This window comes from Nestor notabilis, unplaced genomic scaffold (assembly GCF_000696875.1).
Source record: "Nestor notabilis isolate BGI_N333 unplaced genomic scaffold, ASM69687v1 scaffold23530, whole genome shotgun sequence".
Taxonomy (NCBI): Eukaryota; Metazoa; Chordata; class Aves; order Psittaciformes; family Psittacidae; genus Nestor; species Nestor notabilis.
The window spans coordinates 17,456-36,908 of NW_009910103.1; the positions used below are offsets into that span (position 1 = coordinate 17,456).

Sequence of the window (19,453 nt, forward strand, 5' to 3'; positions counted from 1 at the left end):
ATAGATGAAAAACGAATGTTCTCTGCAGTACCTGACAGATGACCATCTCTAATTCCACTTTCTTTTCAGAGAGTTTGCGCACAGCCTCATCAAAATTCTGTGTTGTTTCTTGTATGGAAGCTTCAAGCTTCTCCAATTCATCTTCCAGTGACTGGGAAGGGAAGGACAAAAGCAGCAATATTACATCTGAAGGAACAAATAAGCTCTGATATAGTATATCAGATGCTGGAGAATGCATAATGCTGAACTCTATTCTTCAGCCAAACGGTTCCAAAAATTACTCGTTTGGAAGCAGAGTGCTGCCAGGCTACCAAGTTATGTTGTTCAAATACCACTTTGAAGGATAAATATAACTGTATTATTTTTGCATGGCATCAGTAACTCTGGGAATGGAAGCTGAAAAAAACCCCATTTTCGGACTACTGGTACATTTGTGAAGGAAAGTTCCCTTTTGTCAAATATCACAAGTTTTGGCACATATTGATCAGTGTAAGTAGAGATTGCCTTATTTTACTGTCTAAGCTAGGAGTTATTTAATATGCCACATGATCTTTGTTCTTCATTTGTTCTTTGTTTATTTATTTATTAGTATTCATTTTTAGAAGTAGCTCCTGAGAAAGATCAGAAGCTTTGGTCATGAGCACTGTGAACAAATCCACAACTTTTCTCCTTTTAATTTACCATTCTGTAATTTTCTTTTTCTTCATTCAGCTCCTTGACTTTTTTCTCATAGTCCCTGAATTTTTTCTTTTCTTCATCAGTCCAAAGGTGCTCAGGTTTGGATATAAAAGCAGGTGAAGGAATATCCTGGAAACATTAAAGACAAATATGCTTCAAAAGCAATACAAGGTCTCCATCAGCACACTAACAAAATATAACACACATCAAATTTAATGAAAGATATGTCTTAGTGGTAAGTAAGGTACAAGCCTTAAGTCTAAATAACATATATGTTCTGTTTCTCTGCTCTGTTACTTGCACAGGGAGTTTTGGTGTACATACTGTGCTATTCTCCCTTACAGGAATTCACTGCTAGATCTTGTAAAATACAAGTATTTTGTACTCAAATATACTAATGTTGGTACAAGATATACCACACTTTTTTTTAGATAGAATTATATAGAACTGATAGAATCTCAAATCTAACTCCATGCTAATGTATACTCCTAAGTGGAATCCTAATTTTCCAAATCAGATCAATTCCAGGAGGAGTGCCTGGGTCTGCCCTCTCCTTTTTCTGTGACACTCCTTCACATTCTTTCCTTATTCTACTCCTGTACTATCTCTATTTGCTGAGTTAAATGGAACACAGTAGTTTTCTGTAAGATCACATCCATGGATAATAGTCCCTTCACTCAGCAATACACTTGTTGTAATGGTAATACTAGATTATGTTCCTTTAGTATTCCACTGTGATAGGGACAGGTGTGGATGGGTAAATCATATGCAGGCACTAGAATCTTGTGGTCTCTTTTGAATCCAGTGTGTGATCTCTTATGAAGTCTATCTAGGCATAATGCAATTCTACAATTCTCTGCCTTTCCTCCATCACTTAGGTTGAAAATACTTGCTAGTTGTATTTCACATTTCCTTAAAAGCCCACAAGCTACACAAGAGCTATGGCAGAAAGGCAGCTCACCATTTTCAAGATGTCTTCCTTTCTGACTTCTAGCACTCCACCCATCATGTCATCAAGAGCACGCAGTCTCTCATTGTCCTGGGAACAAGCACAAAAAATATTTTAGGGTACAAAAGGAAGTACAGTAATCGGAAGTTTTGGGAATGATAATAGGGTAGTTCACCTCTAGAACACCCATACAATTATTCTGTGTGTCACTGGTAGTTTAATGCTCTTCAGTGATGCATGTGAAATATGCTCAAAGTCTCAGAGTGTTTTCTGATGGTCAGATGTTCATATACCACAACCATCTTAGGCTTTTCACAGATTTATTTTAAAGCCAGAGGAAAGTATTATGATCTTCTAGTTTGATCCCTGAAGAATAGAGGTTGCGCAGTCAGCAAACACCTATCAAGCAAAAAGCTCTTGACTGAGCAATAGCATGCAGTTAGAAATGTATCTAGTCCCCAGTCACCTGAAATGGTGTTTTTAATTGCCACTAAGCACATTTGTTAAAATTGTGAGCTGAACACTCAATCTTTTCTTCCCCCAGATGGTCTATGTAAAAAAGGATTATGTGATTATAAATGATAATAAGAGGAAAAAAGAATCATTATAATCACACATCATCATTACCAACCATTCTAAATTTATTCTTCCACACTATATTACTGGAATATTCCAGTGCAGCATTAACAAAATAAGCCTAACCAGAGACAAAGGGCTATTCAGTAAAAGAATGCTACTTTAAGTACCGTAGCTGCAAGTTGTCTTTCCATTTCAAGCTTAGCCAGCATTTCTGCTTTCTCTCTTTCTTCTTGAGTCAAGTATTTTTCAGCTTTAATCTGAAAGAAGAAAATGACATTCATATCAAGGTTCTTTTCTCCAAACATGATCACGTGTGGGCTAAGAATGTTTGGAAAGGCAGGTATCCTGGTTTCAGCTTTTTTCTTCCTAGTAGCAGGCACAAATCATGTGTTTTGGATTTGGGGTGAGAATAATGTTGATAACACACTAACTAGTTTTTGCTGAGCAGTGCTTACACAAAGTCAAGGACTTTTTGCCTTCTCATGCTGCCCTGCCAGGGAAGAGGCTGGGCAGACACGAGAAGCTGGGAGGGCACACAGCCAGGACAGCTGAACCAAACTGGCCAAAGGGATATTCCATACATGTGATGTCATGCTCAGCATATAAACTAGGGAGAAAGTTTGCCAAAGCTCGGGAACAGGCTTTGCATAGTTTGGTTGGTGGTGAGCAATTGTTTTTCATTTACATCCCTTTTTGTTATGGGGTTTTATTCCTCTCTTTTGTTTTCCTTTTCATCACAATTTAGTGTTATTACTTTTGCTAGTATTGTTACTATTATTATAATTTATTTTATTTCAATTATTAACTGTTTTTATCTCAGCCTATGAGTTTTCTCACTTTTACTCTTCCCCATCCCACCAGGGAGTGAGCAAGCAGATGTGTGGTGCTTAGTTGCCAGCTGGGATTAAATCACTACAATGGTGTCATATTATTCCTTAATGCTTTTTGTCTCTCTTCTCTATGATGATATTCCTCAAGAAGAAAATTGTTCTTTTAAACATCTCCAAAACTTATATTGAAAAATGCTAAAATACAAACTAGCATTATTTTTGTTGAAATTAATTGTGTTTTGTGCATACCTTTTCTGACAGTGGAATATCACGGACTGGTGGGAGAGCAGAGAGAAGTGAGGAAGACTGACCAAAAGAGCAGTGATATCAGTGAAATATATTGTAAAAGAAAAACTTTTTTCTTTATTAATTTAGTAAGTACAGTACTAAGTATCCTTTAGTACCTAAATACTTAGTTTGAAACTACTTAGTTTCAAAATGGTGCTCAGAGAAAACAGAGAAACCCTTATCTACAGAAGTAATCCCTGTGAGCCTGGTTTGAATCTTATTGTCCACAACAGGGGGAATTCCTACCTCATCTATGGGCAATTAAAACCTTTTAATAGCAATAAATTAAGATTGCATACACTTACTCATTTCAGATTGACTTATTAAGAGTTTTCTCCCTAACAAGGAAAGGGAAGCAAAAGACTCAAAAAGATGATTTTAAGTACACGGGCACCTCTGTACTGACACAATGTCTGGAAATGAGAAGAGTTAGAGAACTGTAATTGAGTGGGTGAAAGAGAAGGATTTATTTTTCAGACACCTCTGAATCCTGAACAGTGAGTGCTCGCTCTGGCACCTCATCATCTGTAAGGGCTGGCTCCCACACTTCCACTTGGAGTTCAAGCTGTGCCAAGATTTCATGGATCCTCAGGTTTCTTTCTTTCACTCGTGCTATGTCCTGCTCCTTTTGTCGTGCAACTTTGTCAAATTCCTTATTAAAAGCAGTTTTCAAGTGGTAAATGATGTCCTGAAATACCAAAAAAGGAAAAAAGCAATGCTGCACAGATCACATCCATGATTACAGACCACCCCTCAAGCAATCAGAATCATAAATGTATTTGTATGTGTGACAAGGGGATAAACTGGTAAAGCCCTTTGCTGAAAATCCTAAGGGCAGAGTTTGATCTATTTGTTAAATAGAGGTGGGCAGATTATCTGGGGTTTTTTTTTGTATTTCCCCTAGAAATTTTTATTCCTTTTTTTCTATGTATTTACCATTTGATAAAGATTCTGAATGAAACATACTGCAGCTAAAAGTAGATAAAAACTTTGGCTGCTTTATATTTGCTGGGTTTTGCATTCATCAGCTGAAAGAAGAAGGGGCTTCAGAGAAAAAAACATGTGACCTATAAATCTATTGATTGTAAATCACAGGTGCAGGAAGGCAGAGTTAAGGACATACTTTCCTGATTTTCAAGTGATGCAACCTGCATTTTCAATGTGCTTTCATGTGCTTTTCTGTCTGACATATGTAAGTAAAATGTGCCCATTAAGTAAACAAACATTGGAAGCTAGTATTTAAAAACACCTGAGACCTTAAAATGTTTTTAACAAATACATATCCTTAGTGGATAAATTATTCCTTTAGTTAATTGATCTTAACACAGCAAAGTAGAATATTGAGAGAAAACCATGTGTCTCTCCTCCTGTGTCAATTTATTAAAATGAAACATGAAAAGGATTTCAGTTCTATTTAAAGTTCACATTTTGAGACGCTTAGCTGCCTGCAATTTGTGTCCATGTTGGACACATTTCATTTATTTCCAATATAATAGTAAGTTAGGATGCAATAAGGAAGGCTGGCAGATAAGGTACAATGTTGCTGGGAGAAAAAATGTTGTGCTCAATCTCTATTCAGCCATGTAGCTATCAGCAAGCACACTGTGTTGGCCAGGAACACTGAAGAGATATTTACACTTAGATATATAATACATGTCTTTAAAGCCATACAGTAGAAAGATCTTGTTACATCCAAGCTTACATCTAAAAGTGCTCCTTGTGTTTCTTCCCCATTTACTTTAAACACCAGCTTATCTACTAGATTTTATGTATTAAAATGCATAATCATTGAGCTTTGCTACCACTTACAGCCTTAAAGAGCTCTGAGAAGGCAATGCTTTGTAATAGTTTAACCACTTATACCCTTGTATATCATCTTTGTAAGAAGCCTATTCTGTAGCATGTTTACTACTTAATAAACTGGCTGGGAGAAGAGAAGTAAGAGAGTCTGCTAGTAATGAATAATAAATAACAGGAACATTAAAGACCCCAAATAAAGGGTTGGTAAGACTGGAGAGAAAGGAAATGGTGTGAGGATCCAGCTTTCATTCAGCAGCAAATAATAGAGAAGAGGTCATGTTTTCACAGGGCATGCTGAGATGTACAAGCCAGCTTTGGCTATACAAACTCTTCAACTGAAGCACAGTGGGCAAATACAGATACCCTCAGACTGGGTAACCAATTTCATTAAAATGTTTTTCTTCCAGAGCTGAGCTGGCAAATCCACATGGTGCTCTACTGCACCGTGTGCATTTATCAGCTTTCATCTCAGTAACTCAAAGACCTATGTGACTCTCCACTGTATAGTGTCAGTATGCCCAAAATCTAACAGTGGCTGTGACTGCTGTGAGAACCAATAGGTATGACAGTGTCACTGCAGTAATACAAATTTAAGAAGACATCACCTTCAGCAATACTATCTGGTTGACTTTCTGCTCCCTGGTGTGCAAGTCCCATTGGCTGTATAGAATAGATGTGTCTCCACCATACTGAGAGCTCAGACTTCCAATCAGGCAGCAAGATGCACTATCATCAGCCGTTACTTCTGCCTTCTCTCCTTCTCCCTTAGATAATACAAGGAAAATAATACTCAGTCTCAGGACTTTTCTTCTGAACATGAGTATCACAAAGATGGTAACTGTTAATTTTGTACATGATCCAGTGGCAAATGTATGAAAAAAACCCTAAAGGTTATATTTTGCAATTAAGCTCAGAGATCAAAATAATACAAGTTGAAAGGTTCCTATCTAGAATATTGGGTCCATTTGTATGTTCTCCAGTAAAAGAAAGATATAGGCATACTGGAGCAAGCCCAGTGATAGGCCACTGATACAATTAAGCCTTTGAAGCATCTACATGTGAGGGCAGGTTGAGAGGGCTGAAATTGTTTGATCTCAAGAAGGAGAAGGCATGGGGGAATATTAATAATGCATATAAAAAAATGATGGTGGGGAGTAAGGACAACAGAGCCAGACTCTTCTCAGTGATGCTCAGTGACAGATTGAGAGAAAATTGGTATACATAGAAATACAGGACATCCAACTTAAACATAATAAAACACTTTTCCTGTGAGGGTTGTCGAAAGCGCAGCACAGGCTGGGATCTACTTTGCTGGGGGATCAACAAGGGTATCACCAGCAGAGATAGAGAGGTCATTGTCCCACTCTGCTCAGCTCTTGTAAAGCCACCCATGGAAAACTGCATTCAGTTTTGCTCCCTACTAGACAAAAATGATGTGGACAGGCTGGAGAGGGTCCAGAGAAGGGCCACAATGATGATCAAAGAACCTGGAAGCCTGCTGAATGAGGAAAGGCTGAGACACCTGGGTTTGTTCAGCCTGGAGAAAAGAAGGCTCAGGGGGGACCTCATCAGCATGGCCTAGTATTTAAAGGGTGGCTACAAAAAAGACAGAGACTCCCTTTTTGCAGGTGTCACATGGAAAAGACAAGGGATAATGGGCACAAGTTACTGCTGGGGAGATTCTGGTTGGACACTAGAGGAAAATCTTTCACAATGAGAACAATCAGCCATTGGAATAATCTCCTCAGGAAGTGGTGAATTTCCCCATATTGGATACTTTTAAGATCCAGTTGGAGGCGGTGCTGGGCCACCTGGTCTAGACTGTGTTTGCCAAGAAAAATTTGACCAGATGATCCTTGAGGTCCCTTCCAAGCTGGGATTCTATGATTAATCTTATCTTTTTGGGTTTTTTTGAATAATCTCTATAGCAAGAAAACAGACCCTAGAAATTAACTATCTAAAAAAGGGTTAAGATGCCAACTCAGAACATCCTGATCTGAAATGCCTTTATGCAATACTTCAAAGAGATTGTACCTTAACATCAGCTGTCTCAATCTTCTTTAACCGGAGAACTTTCTCCAGTGTTTCCAGCTCTTCTTTACTACGTTTCTTCAATGGATAATTCTTCACTTCATGAGCCATATGGAAGCTCTGTTCAAATTAAAAACAAACAAACCAAAAACCAACCAACCAAAAAAAACCCAACCCAAAACAACCCCCCGAAGGTAAAAAGTTCTCCAGAAAGCATCTATCAATTCATTTTTCAATATCTGAAGACTGAACAATTATAAAGACTTCTTAAAATCTTTATCCACAAAATTCAACAAAAAATTGGGTTTTTTAAGTGACTTGGTCTTTCACCACTCTTGAGATTAAACAACATCAGCAGTTTGACCAATCTCCTTCTGTTTAAAACAGCCTAAATCAGGGTTAAATTTTGCCTTTATGTTCTGTGTAGCAGAAGTCATACTGACTGCAAGCAGAAAACTAACATAACTTCTCCTTTTAGCAACACGGCATAAAGATATTCTCTGACACAAAGGAATTGAAGAGTTGCTTATTTGCTTATCAGCACTCTTACCCACCTTAGAAGGTAAAATCAGCCAGGCTCAGACAAAACGAAGTGAATAAAAGATTTGCATGCGCCCTGAGAAGAAGGAAGTTTTTTCCCATGCCATACATAAATCAGAAATGTGTTATACTTCCATTTATTTTGTCTTTGTACCTTAAAGAATCAAGAAACTACTGCAGAAAATGAATTAGAAAGCAGAGGTTACCTTAACTGCACGTCCTTTTACACACATAGCATCCCAGCACTCACGTTTGATGACATCCTGCACATAGCAGTTGGCTAAATTCTCCATCTCAATCTCTTTCCTTGTCTTTCAAGACACAGAAAATAACATGATGTGGTGCAAAACAAGAAGATGTGGGCAGTTTGCATTGAGTTATTGAATGAAACCTAACAGATGGAACGAATTACCAGTATTTCATCATCTTAGACTACTGCAGCTATCTTCTCCAAAAGCTATATTCCATACTACTGAAACACATTTTATATGTGAAGAAAAGCATTCTGGAGCTTAAGCAATGAGCCCATGGCCAGTGTCAGATTTACAGTTTCTGGCATAGATCCTATTCCAATTTACAATGCATCAGCAGCTTCACCTGCTACAAATACTTTTAACTTTTCCTCCTTCTCATCAGCAAACAGCTGTTCTTCAATCATTCTTTCTCCTTTTCACTGCTTGTTTTAAGATGTTCCCCCCCATTCTAACATACCATGGCCACTTTTTGTTCAGCCTCTGCTTGAGCTTTCTCCTGTTCTTCTATATCCAGGTTGAACTCCTGTGGCTCTAGTTTCTCAATGTCTGGCACCTGTTCATTTTCAAGCATCATTTTCTGAATCTGTTTTTTTTAAAAAACAGGTATAAGGAATAAAAAGCAATTTGAATGTGAATAGAGGAAATGGGATTTTTAACACTATAGAACTTGATATCAGAGAAAATGATTTTAATTGCCTCCACTTTCAACCGCTTCATGGTAAGTGGTAGAATGTGTTGTCTGTAGCTAGTGACATGTATACTATGTGAATATATTTCATCTTTCTCTTAAAGTTGATTTGGGTGTTATAAGTGAAGTTGTGTATACTTTCTAAGAACCTGTAGTACACAATTCTTTATTCTCTGGTTCTGTGAACGTTATTAAGTTGTTATCTCTTTATTATCTATCTCACACAGCTCAACAAAGGGAAGTGCAAAATCCTGCACAGCCTCATGCACCAGGATATGCTGGGTGCTGGGCAACTGGAAAACAACTTTGCAGAAAAGTAACTAGTGGTCTTGGTGGACACTAAGTTGAACATGAGCCAGCAATGTGCCCTTGCAGCAAAAAAGGCTAATGGTATCCCTGGGCTGTACTGAGAGTGTTGCTAGCGGGTTGAGAGAGGTGAGAGACATGGGCAGACTGGAGAGAGTCCAATAAAGGTGATTATGGAACTGGAGCATCTCTCATATGAGGAAAGGCTGAGAACTGGGACTGTTCAGCCTAAGAAAGAAATGGCTTGGCGGGAATCTCCTCAATGTATATAATACCTGAAGGGAGGGTGCTAAAAGGGCAAAGGCAGGCACTTTTCAGTGGTGCCCAGTGACAGGACCAGAGGCAATGGGCACAAACCGAAACACAAGAGATTTTGCTCAAACATCAGGAAACACTTGTTTACTCTGAGGGTGACCAAGTACTGGAACAGATTGCCCAGAAGGGTCATGGAGTCTCCATCTCTGGAAATAATCAAAATCTGTCTGGACATGGTCCTGAGCAGACTGCTCTAGTTGACCCTCTGCCTTATTCTCTTGCAGATAGCAGTTTTTATGGAAAGAAACAGAAGGAAGAAGAGAGGACAGTAGTTTCTACAATGGAAGGTTGTTAGACAGGCCTGCTGAAGGGATAGATTGCTCAAGGTATAGGGAACAAAATTTGGAGCAAAGAAAACTAAGAACCAGACAGTAGTTCCTGACAGGTTCAGTGCATAGTCCCTGAAGGAGCATCTCTTTACCTGTCTGCTCAGAGTTTATGACCAAAATGTAATTGAGTGCCAGAGATGATAGCCATAAAGGAAGGATACTTGTAAAGCAAACTGGAAAGCTGAGCCATTACCCTTGTAAGAAACTCACAGTTTCACGCAGCTTTTGTACTTCCATTTCCAGCTCTTTCTTCTGGTTACCAAACCTCTGAGTCTCTTCTTTCATAACCTGACATACATTAAATATATTGTTGAAAGACAAAAATAGACAAGAACAGAAAAAAAAAAGAAGTAAATAATCCAAAGGAACATTATCTGTACACAAAATAAAACTCGTAAGGCTTAATAACTGAAACAGACATAATCCTAATTCAATAGGGTGATTCTTAGAAATGCTCAAGAGAAAGAAGATTGTACAACCAGGTCACGTTGTAAATTGGTTGTACAGCAACAGAGTGTAAAGGAAAGAAAATATTTTAAGAAAGAAGTAATTACAAGTGCAATGATTACAGAAACACTCAACTGCAGAAAGCGTACTGCCAGAATTTCTGAAGTGTTTTCTATTCCTCAGATTTTTCATTGTCACTAAGCATTTCCAGTGGCATATTTAAAGACACAAGTAAACTAACATCTGGTACTCATTCTGGAAGCAGTGGAAGTTTCTTTGCCCCTACAGCCTTGACAGTTCATCTCTTTGGGAAAATTTTGCAAATAGTCTGCACCTCTGGAATTTGCTTTCTAAAATAAATTTACAACTTTAAGTAGGATTATAGCTATTGATTGAAAGAAAGGGATGTATCCTTCTGACCTTAGATGGACTCCATCCTCTAACAGTCAGATGCAAGTCTCTTAGGACATTAATGAGCATCTTAAAACAACCCAGGATCACATTGCTGCCCTTCAACCTTTGCTTCTCATCACCTATCCTTACCTGATACTAATAATCGTGTGGTACATGTGTGTATGCACAGTCACATAGATTTGTCAGAAAACCCCAGCAGAGATGCCAAAGCATGAGCACCAGCATCAAAGCAGGAACAGGAATACATGTCTGGGAGAGTGATGGAGAAGATGCCACTTTCAGTCTTAGAATGACTTGAGCCACTTAGGAAACTGCATCATAATTTGGAAAGACACTCCTGGATTCACCCAGAAAGCAACGATATGGTGCTTTGTCCTATCACTGAACCTCAAAAGCTGGACAAAAATACATAGCTCTGACTCATATCAGAAAGCACCTCCTAGCATTCCTAAATTCACATTTCTGGGGAAAAAAGAAATCTATGCTAACATTAACATAGCAGTTTCCAGGCTCACAAAGTGCTAAATCCCCTCTCTGTAAACCTTTGATGCACTTTTACTTATAAAACATTTGGTTACATAACATACCTCAGCCTTAACCTGAAATAAACCTCAGGGGTTCTGTAATTAATGTCATATTGTTGAGTATTGATTTTTTAGTGCTGTAGAATTTGTTATTCTGGCCCTTGGGAAGAAGAGAGCACTGCTTGGTTTCTGGTAATAATCTTCCACGCAATTTTTTGACATTTAGAAGAAAGTTTTAACAAGTTTCTAAAGGAACTAATTTCTCTGGCTTTTCTTTTTTTGTTCAGAGCTCCTATTGTGCTACCTACTTTCTCTGATGCATTTATAACCTTGAGCTAGGATTTCTAAAAGTCTAGACTGTGATGCCTTAAAGAGAGGTCCAAATGTCAGAAAAGCTTTAGAAACTAGATTCCTTTACAGCATATAATTTGGCACTGCAAATCACTAGTGACTCTTGAAAATTCTGGTTTTGATTAATATTTGTTCTATGAAAGTACCTTCTTTATTTTCTGACCTATCCATGTCATGTCATTGGTTCCAGCTGAATACAAAGTGGTGATGTTTCCATCTTCTTGTGTCACCTCTACATTGGAAGATTTAAGTGGTGCCTCCTGAAATTAAAGACATAAATATCCATCTCAGGTACTTAGAATGAAAGAGAGACAGAGATGAAATAAAAAATGGACTCACATTAGAAATACCACCACCAAATTCCAGTGTTACAACATTTTTATTCCCTAATCAGTCTCCAGATTGGATCCTGCAAAACTTTGTTATTACGCAAAGCCTTTTTACTCAAATGGGCTGACCATACTAATCTCTGTAATCACTGTTTTGCCTGATTCCAGCAGAAAAATATATGACTACTGCACACAATGTATACCAGTAACATCACACTGGGAATGACATTTCTGTGGCTGAAGAAACCAAGTGAAATTGATGATGTGAATGTCATCCTCACATAACTATTCCATCTCCTTGATAATAGTATTCTACAAATGAATAATTAAGCATATTCAGCCTGTCCTCAGGGGTATTCTTTTACTTCTACAAAAGGATGAGAGTTTCTTCTGAGGACAGTTTTTATCATGTGCAATTCAAGGATAATGATCAGACTTTTTTTCTCCCATAAAAACAAAGAAAATACCTTAACTTTCTCTTCTGGAAGTGATCCTAATTTGGATTCTGGGTCAAACTGCCATGCTGCCATAGATTTTAAAAAAGCATTTTCATTTGAAGTAGACTTATTCAGTATAGCCAGAAGAGATTTCCAGTGAGAAGCAGCTTCCTTAGCTTCAGTTTTCTTTAACTTCCTAGTGAACAGAAAGGGAACTGATGTATTTTATATGTATTACGGAAAACAAAAGAAGTATTAAATATTTTTAATTATAACACAATTATTAAGTTGTTTAAAAATATCTAGTCAATATTTTTCCATATGATTCAGTATTGTTTGAGTCCTAGAATCGCAGAATTAAATGAAGTTTCCACAGAACTATAAATTCTAAAAGATTGGTTACCCAGCTTAGAAATATTGCTCTGGCAGAGACATCTTCAATCCATGCATCTACATGAACAATTGTTATCTATTTCTGTAATATATACATATATTACAGAAAAGCTGTAGTTTCAAGTGCCTCTTACTCCTGATGTCTGTTATGAGTTCTCTACAGCCAAAGTTGAATTTCCATTAAAGCTGTGATGTCTCCTAACAGCTGAGTTAAAATAGTGTCTCATGAGATTACACCCCTTACATCCCCAGAGAACTTCTTGCAGATGGTTTATTTGAAAATTATAAGAAACTCACTATGGGTAACACTTATCAGAAGATACTTGTGTATCTTGTATTGCAACCATACCCAAAGTACCAGACTTTTCATGAGCTAGGTACACAGCCTCTAAAGATCAGAGGAGCGATTTTATTTCTATCCAATTCTTCTCTTTACTTTGAGACTAATAAATAGGAAGTCTAGAATCAGAAACAGATACAAAAATTAGTCTGTCAGGATATAAAGAATTTATAGCAATGTTGGTCTGCCACTTTATACATACTTCCATTTCAGACACACCAGGGCACCATCATTTTTGCCATTAACGAGGATGAATTTGCCATCCAGCGAAAACACCACGGATCTGATTCCCCCTCCTTGATGTGAGTGACAATGCTTTTGAGCAAGTATATCCTAGAAAAGTTACAGAAGCAGTGTCAATAAACATGTTTTTCTGATAGGATATATCTGTAAATTATACTTCCTTGCTTTTAGGTAAAAGTCAATCCAAAGTACATAAAAGACTGGGATTTATGAGTTTAAAACGTTTGACTACAGATGGGGCAAGTTCATAGTATACTGATTTTGCAGAATATAAAGAAGAGTAATAAAATTATCTACTCTAAGATATACTGGAGAAGAAAGTAGTTTGTATAACTGTGTACATATTCATTATGAAAACAATTCTACGGTATAATTCTATGTCAGCTCATGTTCAACATAATTTTTTCTGGAACACCTTATATTCAAGTAAAGAGAAGCTTACAGTAGAAGAAAGTAGCTTTCACACCTCTTTCTCATGTAAACCAAACAAAGTCTGTGCCTGGATGCCTACCTACCATAGTAAAAGTATCATAGATGAGCAAAACACCATCCTTTGCTGCTGATGCCAGCCACCGGCTGTTGGGTGATAAACAGAGGAAGCCTGATCCCAGCTGATTGCCAGGAGTCCTCTTTTCTGATAGAAACACTGATGAATCTTCTGACATATTCTGCCAAAAAACCAAACTGTTAGCAGCAGTTCAGATGATGGCAGTATCTATGCCATTTTGAGAAGTCTAGTGAGAGTTTGTGGGTTACCACATGCAGTGCAATTTCAAATGTTGCTGGATTTCCAAGCTCAGGAAGCAGTACCATTGCTACGCTGCTGATTTGCTTCTCATCTCCTCAGAAGGGTTTGTATGCAGTATGTTTGGGCCTGGAGATTCTTGGCTCAGAAAGTAAGGGACATGTCAACAAGAAATGCTCACCCTTGGAATTCACCTTCTTGCTTGACCTAACTCTTAAACTGAGGGAGACCTATGAGCTTCAGAGAGCTCAAGTTCAACAACAGCCAATGACAGTGTCTTCCTAAAGCTGCCACTACTTCATCGTAAGGCAGGGCTGGCTTGGGTTTGCAGTTGCATCTTAGAGTCATGGGCTCACATTGGCTCAGATCCTTTAATAGCTGGATATTCAGGTTACTCAGCTGACTGTACAAAAGCACAGCTCCAACAGAGAAGCTACATGTGAAGTGCCTGCAAGCCATATGAGTTTTAAGAACAACTATTTAGCTTTCTCTGTAAGAGGAAAAGGACATTGCGTTTGCCAGGTTTCTGAGCAGGTGGTAGGATACCAAAAGTTGATGTTTACGGATGGAGTAGGTATTTTTAATGCCGAGAGGATTTCTTTAAGATAATATCCGCTATATTCACTTCATCCACAGCCTTGTTCACTGGTATTTAACCATGACCCAAAATAAAGCAGCTTCAGAGAATTACCTCTTCAGAGAGATGGTATTTACAGATGAAAGGTGCACAGGTACAGTAGCCATACACAGTGTTATCCTTCAACTTGACTGCTGAGCTCAAAGAGTAATCCAGATCATATTGCTTCATTTTAATGGCACTAGCATCAAACATTCCATGTGCATTAACATACTTATCATTATCTAAAAGATTAAAAAAAAGAAACAGCAAGAGGCATCACTACCACTAATGCAGGTGCTCCATCTCTCAAGTAATTATAAAAAACAATCTCAGCAAGGAGTGAGCATGATGTGAGTTTTCAAAGAGGAGATTGGGAATTAAGATACCTTGCTTGAACACTAACTCTGTGGGTTGGCTGATGTTGCACACTGCAGTGAAGCAGAGGGATAGCTCTACTAGCTCTGAAGAAGTACTAGAAACAGTTTAATCATAGTGATGTGACAATTTGCATGCACTGATTTACCCTTCTACTTGGGTATTACTTAAGCAGTGCTAATTAATTTGCATGGAGGTTCACGTCATCATTGCCTTTATCCAGAACTTATTCAGGCAGGTTGCCATGAAGTACACACAGCCTGGGTAGTACTGGTTAAAATACTTCACATCTTCCAAAGGTCATTTTATTCTTTTTGTTTCTTTAATTTGAGCTTTAGAGAGACACCTGAAATCAAGACTGATGCAGTAACTCTGGATCTTCAGCAACTTTGAAAGTCAAGCTCCATTTTATGTTTAAAAATAGGCACAAAAAGAAGCCCAACGTTAGTGAATATTTAAAGAAAATACTAACTTCATTGACAACTACCTTTTAAAACGTTTGTAAATTGTAAGGCCTTTTAAAAATTAAATATAAATAACTAGAAAGTCTGACACGAGGCTTTCTAACAATTTTACAGAAGTTTTCTCCACAAAAGGCTTTGTAAGTAATTCAATTGCATATAAAAGGAATAAAGTGATATAAAAATAGCATCTTAACGATGAACACAGGATGCCTTTCGTTGTAATGTGATAAATTGAAGACATCACTCAAATTATACTGATTTGGCAATACTTAGGTGGAAGACACAAAAAACTAGAAATGTTTGGTGCCACTGCCAACCAAGCCTGTCCTGCACTGGCTGCATGGTGAGGACACAAAGAGTAATACTAGCCTGCACTGTGCCTTAGTTAAGTTAATGCATTTAAGCCTTTTAATGACAACTGAATTAGTTTCCCAGCTGATTCCAGCAAGTGTCCCCCATTGATGCATTCCTAGAATATCAGACACAATTAAAAGCTCTCTGATCACTCATGACACTCAGGTTCATTTGTTTTTGCTTTAGTACTTCTAAAATGCTATATTACACCTATGTCCTGAATGACACAAACAAATTGCTGGGTTGTTTCACAGTTGCATAGTTGAGCATGGCATATATAAAACAAATCATGAACAGGATTGGAGCATTTAGCATGGGTTACCTGATTTAGTGAAAGACTAACAAGTTCCCTTCATTTTACTGTCAGATTATGAATACAGATGCCAACTGTGATGTCCCAGTATGTACATTGCACACTGCAGATATACAGGGTGAGATTTCCAGAAAGTGAATAGAGATGCATCATTTCTAAGTCTCCTTAATTCTCCCCTTTTCCTCATAGTGCTAGTTTTTCATTGAATGTTTCTCTGTAAGGTTCCTTATTCAGATACAAGTTAATATTTTTTAAATACAGTGGACTTTTCCCTTGGTGCTTTTATATAGAAAAGCTATAACAAACACTGGTAATCTTTTTTTTTATTTAATATATCAACCTTTAAGTTTTTGTAATGAGACATTATATACCTATAATAACTATTTGAAGAGGCTATTGAGGCTGATTCCACTTAACAGTTGATATGCTAGTCTGAATATGGGTGATGCCAAGCTCAAGGCCTCTTCCTGGCAGCAATTATAATAACAACAACAACAACCAGTAGCAGTAGTTGTGACTAAGTGGTGGCTTTGTGATTCTGCAAGTGAGAAATGGTGCCACCAGAGAATGTACAGATGAGATGAAGAAAGAGATTGTCAGTATTTTGTGTTAAGGATGGCAATATGGTTTTGCCTTAGAAAAATATCACACAGTCTATAATTCAGCTCTTACCTGTTGCGAGTGCTGAAGATAGACAAAAAGTTTCCAGTCTTGCTCGCTGGACCACTGTTACATTAAGAAGTACCACCACTTCAACTAAGTCATTCTTGAAGTCAGAAACTACAGAAAGATCCAGCACTTCACCTGCCAACTCTGAAGCAGGTAGAGAACAACAATGCAATTTGTTACTGAAGCATGGTAGTATTGCTTTTACTAAGATTCCATGTGAAACAAAATGAGATCTCTGTTTAGAATACATCTCAGCTGAAGCACACAGTTTTGAACTTGCATTAAAATGTCAGACAAGCCACAGTCTGTTTTCAGAAAGTGCTGGAGGCACAAAACTTCAGCTTGAGGCATCGGGTGCTGAGAATGCTAAGCACCAGTGTGTTATTATTACATTAAACATTCAAATCTGAGTTTACATCCAGCTTGAACTGTTGCAATTTGGAGGCTGCTGATAACTTCCAGATAAAGCACAGAAAAGCCTCCAAGAAGCCAGCCAGACAATGAGAACATGATGAGGCAAATTCCGAAAATTATCTAAGGAAATGTAATACAATATTTGTTAAACCAATTAAAATGATAAAATAATGTATTTTATAGTCAAAATTATGACAAAGATCTATATGCACAGATGTGATCTCTAAGTATACAGATTGGCTAGGGCAAATTAGGGTTGGAAAATAGGTGGGAAGAATATGTTTAGTCTTCAAAAAAAAAAATAAGGAGAGTGGCTTAGTCTGACCAGCAAATATGCTTAAAATGCAGCAAATAGTGAAAACACAAAGCAATTAATGTTGTTACATATATTACCTACGTATCCAAGAACTTGGAATAATTTTGAAGGCCGGGCATCTAGAATAAAGATGTGTCCTTGTGTAGCTCTAGCAATGAGGAACTGGCCACTCTGATCATAACTAGGTAAAATATAAATCCAAGTAAACCCCAATTCAATACAGTCAATAAAAAAGGTCAAGTAATTCCCCTCCCATATCTCTGCTGACTTCATTGAGGGCAAAAACGCAACTGGATTTTCAGCTTCTAGGTTTAGAGGGTTATAAAGCCCAGCGCTACACGTGTAATTTCTAATTGAGTGTGTGGTCAATCTAAAGCAACAATATTCCAATAGCATCTATGAGAACAGCTTTATTAAATCTTTCTCTGAAGTTGACTTCTTTAAAAATAAAACTATTATACAGACTTTGGTATTATTTGAATAGCCATGTCTTTGTTTGCATTGATTTGACTTTGAATAAGTTGCTTTCTGTATCTATTTTTAGTGGTTTAGCTTAGGTAACTGTGAAAAGAGATTATGTCTAAGTCTCCAAATAACATGCAGATTTATATGAAAGCTTAACAGTTCAAAATCCATTCTATTTCATGATAAGTTGAAATAAAATAGGCTCAGACTTCTCAATAACTGGAAAAACAAACAAACAAACAACAACAAAAAAAGCCTTTTAGATCACTAGATCTAATTATAAGAGGACTGGTAAATTCAGAACTGTAAGCAAATGAATAATCAGCAATGGTAATAAAAATCCACCATATAAGAATGGATGACCAAAAGGCTTAAACTTAACTTCATAAAACCTCAAAATTGTATTCAGTGAGAAATAACCTTCTAAATTCAGATACATTGAATTGTGTGTAATTACTGCATATGGGGGGGATCTGTCAAAAAGTATCTTACGTATCGGTATCTTTGGTGCACAGTTAAAGCTTCTTAAAATACAGGTTTTATTCTGTTTTTCTCATATAAATATTGCTATTACTCCTTTTGCAAGCAATTAAAATAATTGAAGCTGTTAAAATATTTTAATTTTTAGCATAAACACTTCAGTTTTCTTGTTTAACAGCATTACTCAAGCAGCAAGTAGACAATATTCCTGCCCTTGTAACTAGATACTTACTGTAAAGACAGCACTGGAAATTCAGAAACAAAAATTCTGTGAACAACCCGTGGAGCTTCAGCTTCCGAAACATCAAGGAAATAGATTTGACCTCTTTTGGTCCCTACAGCAACACTGTTGGAGGAGGGACAGCAAGCCATAGCAGTTGCCTAGTTGGGAAGTAAAAGATACTTAACAGTTCCATATCTTTCTATCTATTATCCTACATGCCAGTACCCAATTTCTTCTATTTAAAAGTCCCTAAAATTTGGAGAAGAAACCTGAAATCTAAAAAAAAAAAAACAAACCCTGAAAGTTTTAGAAATATCACAGGAATTTTGCCTACACTCTGTATCTACATACCAAAAGATAACTCTGTGCTCCTCAGAAAACAAAATAATATAAACTATCCAGATTTTAAGAGGAAGAAGTTCCAGCTAAATAAAACAGTGAGTGCACTGTTATGGGTACAGCTGTTATAGAAAGGGATTTTTTTTTCCTTACTACGTCAGATTTAGGGTTTGAATGCCTCTTAAATTAGGGCAAAGCATTAACAGTTTGAAATACTTCTATCAATCAGCTCAGTTCTTAAAACGTGTTTTTCAGATCAGTCAAGGCATTTAGTTTTTAGACACCTGAAACTTTTCTTTCTGTTCTGACACTCATTAAAAAAAAATTAATAATGTAACATCATAAAAATTTAGGTTATTATTTACAAACATGTGCTTAAGGACAGATCATGAGGGCATTAGGTTGAAATGTTTCCTCTGCTTTATTACCGGGTTAAATACAAGATTAGTTCAAGGAAACATTCTGAAAGACAATAATTTTTAAATCTGTTTCATGGGATGTTTAAAGACACCACTGAGCTTTCCTTATCCCTGCTTGATCCAAATCTGTGGAATATTATGCTATGAATTAAAAAATATCAAAGAAAATTTTAAGTATCAGTCACTATATGAG

General features: G+C 37.2%; 1 protein-coding gene across 1 annotated transcript in view; it reads right to left on the bottom strand.

Moving 5' to 3' along the window:
• CFAP43 (cilia and flagella associated protein 43) overlaps window positions 1-19,453 on the bottom strand; it is a gene marked incomplete at its 5' end in the record, with an annotated part of 45,587 nt that overhangs the window by 10,499 nt on the left and 15,635 nt on the right. The window contains 18 exons of the mRNA XM_010024411.1: window positions 32-151; window positions 682-807; window positions 1,640-1,717; window positions 2,365-2,463; window positions 3,806-4,012; window positions 5,730-5,888; window positions 7,159-7,275; window positions 7,902-8,006; window positions 8,407-8,532; window positions 9,798-9,875; window positions 11,470-11,583; window positions 12,120-12,285; window positions 13,025-13,155; window positions 13,581-13,733; window positions 14,502-14,671; window positions 16,608-16,748; window positions 17,412-17,515; window positions 18,512-18,660. Of these exons, the coding sequence (XP_010022713.1) occupies window positions 32-151; window positions 682-807; window positions 1,640-1,717; window positions 2,365-2,463; window positions 3,806-4,012; window positions 5,730-5,888; window positions 7,159-7,275; window positions 7,902-8,006; window positions 8,407-8,532; window positions 9,798-9,875; window positions 11,470-11,583; window positions 12,120-12,285; window positions 13,025-13,155; window positions 13,581-13,733; window positions 14,502-14,671; window positions 16,608-16,748; window positions 17,412-17,515; window positions 18,512-18,660 (2,343 nt within the window). The remainder of the gene's footprint in view (window positions 1-31; window positions 152-681; window positions 808-1,639; window positions 1,718-2,364; window positions 2,464-3,805; window positions 4,013-5,729; window positions 5,889-7,158; window positions 7,276-7,901; window positions 8,007-8,406; window positions 8,533-9,797; window positions 9,876-11,469; window positions 11,584-12,119; window positions 12,286-13,024; window positions 13,156-13,580; window positions 13,734-14,501; window positions 14,672-16,607; window positions 16,749-17,411; window positions 17,516-18,511; window positions 18,661-19,453) is intronic.